We start from the raw sequence: 2,394 nt of genomic DNA on the forward strand, positions 1-2,394 counted from the left end.
GTTTTCTAGGATTAAGGACACTGCATGAGATCAAGGGATATACATGAGATCAAGGGATATACTGATTAGAAAGCAGTTAAGGGGTATATTATTTTAATGGGGAGTTTTCCTGTTTGGACAATTTGTTTTACTTTAATTAATTTTTAGATAACAAAAATACAAAATTTGCAATTTATAGTTGCGAATTCAAATGTGCTTCTTTGAGTCATTGGCAGCACTGAATTCCAAATCGATTGTTAAGTGCAGCTTTGCACAAGCAGTTATCGATAAGCCAACGAAATGCCACTCTCCAAAAGTTCAATGGCCCCCAAACTGTAGAATTGGCCATGCAGATGTTATCGAACTAGTTGAGATTCTTCTTGGTTTTCTAAACTCTTGCATGTGATGACTACGATGACCACGGAACTGGAGAGAAGCAAGCTGCTTCGCGAGATCGCAGTGCGTCCATCGATCTGGGACACCCGCATCAACTACGCCCAGCGCCGGCCGGACATCCTCACCGACTGGGCGGAGGTGTCCCAGGCGATGGGCTTGAACATGGACGAGTGCAAGCGGCGCTGGAAGAGTCTGCGGAGCAACTACCGCGTCGAGGTGCAACGTGGCGATGCCTGGCGCTGGCGTCCCTCCTTGGACATGGAGTTCATGCGCGACGTTTTCCTGCCACCCAAACCCAGGACTCCAACGCGTAGGCTTCGAAGTGGCCGTGTGAAGAAACCCCAGCGAGAAGCACAGCATCCACAGTCCAACGTCCAAACGGAGTCCTATTACACATCGTTCTTCGCCGATGGTGGCATCGAGTTCGAGGCGGAGGAGCGGCTCTTCGTGGTGAAGGAGCAGCCGACAGTGGGCGTGGATATGGACGAGGAGGCGGCCAGACTGCTGGGCACCGACAAGTGGCTGTGGAACACCAACCTGGATCTCATACTGACACTAGGTAGGGCACCCCTGCCCGTTTATCCAGCGCCACCGCCATCCATGTATGGCGAATCCAACGAATCAAATCACAACTTCCTGGTGGGCTTGGTGCCCATGCTCCGATGCCTGAGCAATCGCTCCAAGGAGCGCTTTCGCATGTGGACACGCCGTGTGCTGCGCGAGCTGCTCATCGCGGAGAAGAAGCTGCTGACTTGATTGAGGAAACTCTTGTGGTTTCCATGCCATTGAAGTTCCTTGCGTTGTCACTGCCACGAAACTGATATATTCTATATTATATTCTATATTATATATTATATTCCATATTATATATTATATTCCATATTATATATTATATTCCATATTATATATTATATTCCATATTATATATATATTCAATATTTTATATTTTTTCATATTATATATTATATTCCATTTATTATATTCCATTGTTTTAGAACTCCATGTTTGGCGTGTATACGAAATGGAAAGGTTTCGCTTGAGCAGCTTGTAAGTTGCCCAAAGGATCAAAGGATAATCAGCGGGAAGTGCTACTTCTCGCACTTGTCATCTTATCATGGTAATTGAAAGGACCTTTTTGTGCATGTCCGTTTTCAACTGAATTTCTGTATGAGTACACCCATATAATTCCCATTAACCACACACAACTTCGACTACTAAACAGCTAATTTAAACAGTTCATCTTCATTTAAACATACAATACTTATGTAGTTTAGCTAACATTTTTGCGCACCTTTCTCCAGTTTATTCTTCATTATATTTCATTATTAGAGCTAACACTCATAGAGAATTGCATAAACTTTGGAAAATTCCTGTATGTTTTCAATGCAAACTATTGCCTTTTCTTACAGATAGACTGCTATTTTTTTTCGAGAGTACTTCAAAAGGATATCGCAAGGCATTTCTATAGTCCTGCTTACTGGTTTTACAAATAAATGAATACATTTCGCCGCTCATCGGCGATTATAAAGCATTTAGAAGTTGTAGCTCTTAACCACAAGGTAAACAAAGCCGCAAAAGTTCACTTCACATCAAATTGGCTTAAGTGCCAACCCGAAAGTCCAGCTTCCCCCTCCCCCCCTTCCCTCCACTGCCTACGATCCTTTCACTTTTCGTCCTTTCACAGCATCCGCAACCTCGTTGATCCTTTAATTACCCTTTCGGATGGACGGCAATCAAAATGTATCTATTAGTTTGCATTCGGCATTGTGCCGCGAGCTAAAGTTTGTCGGGCAAACAACATTTACATGGGCAATCGGTAAATGTATCGCAATCTAAGGATGAGATCTAAGGATCTGCAGTTCGTGGAGGACAACCCTTTGCCAGCCGTTTGCCTATGCAAATCGATTGGATTCTTTGATCCTGCGGTGTGGCCCCGACTCCTGATCCTGACCCCTCTCCTCACCTCATCCCTTCGAGAGTTGGAAAGAAAGTGCGAGTATCTGGGATTGGATCCCCAAG

General features: G+C 44.3%; 1 protein-coding gene across 1 annotated transcript; it reads left to right on the top strand.

Annotated features, from left to right (window-relative positions):
- Positions 1-320: 320 nt before the first annotated feature.
- On the top strand, positions 321-1,207 carry LOC6524851. Its single transcript, XM_002100655.3, has one exon. The coding sequence runs from the start codon at positions 385-387 to the stop codon at positions 1,129-1,131; it is 747 nt and encodes a 248-aa protein (XP_002100691.2). The 5' UTR covers positions 321-384; the 3' UTR covers positions 1,132-1,207.
- Positions 1,208-2,394: the final 1,187 nt, after the last annotated feature.

Source organism: Drosophila yakuba, chromosome X (genome assembly GCF_016746365.2).
Source record: "Drosophila yakuba strain Tai18E2 chromosome X, Prin_Dyak_Tai18E2_2.1, whole genome shotgun sequence".
NCBI lineage: Eukaryota > Metazoa > Arthropoda > Insecta > Diptera > Drosophilidae > Drosophila > Drosophila yakuba.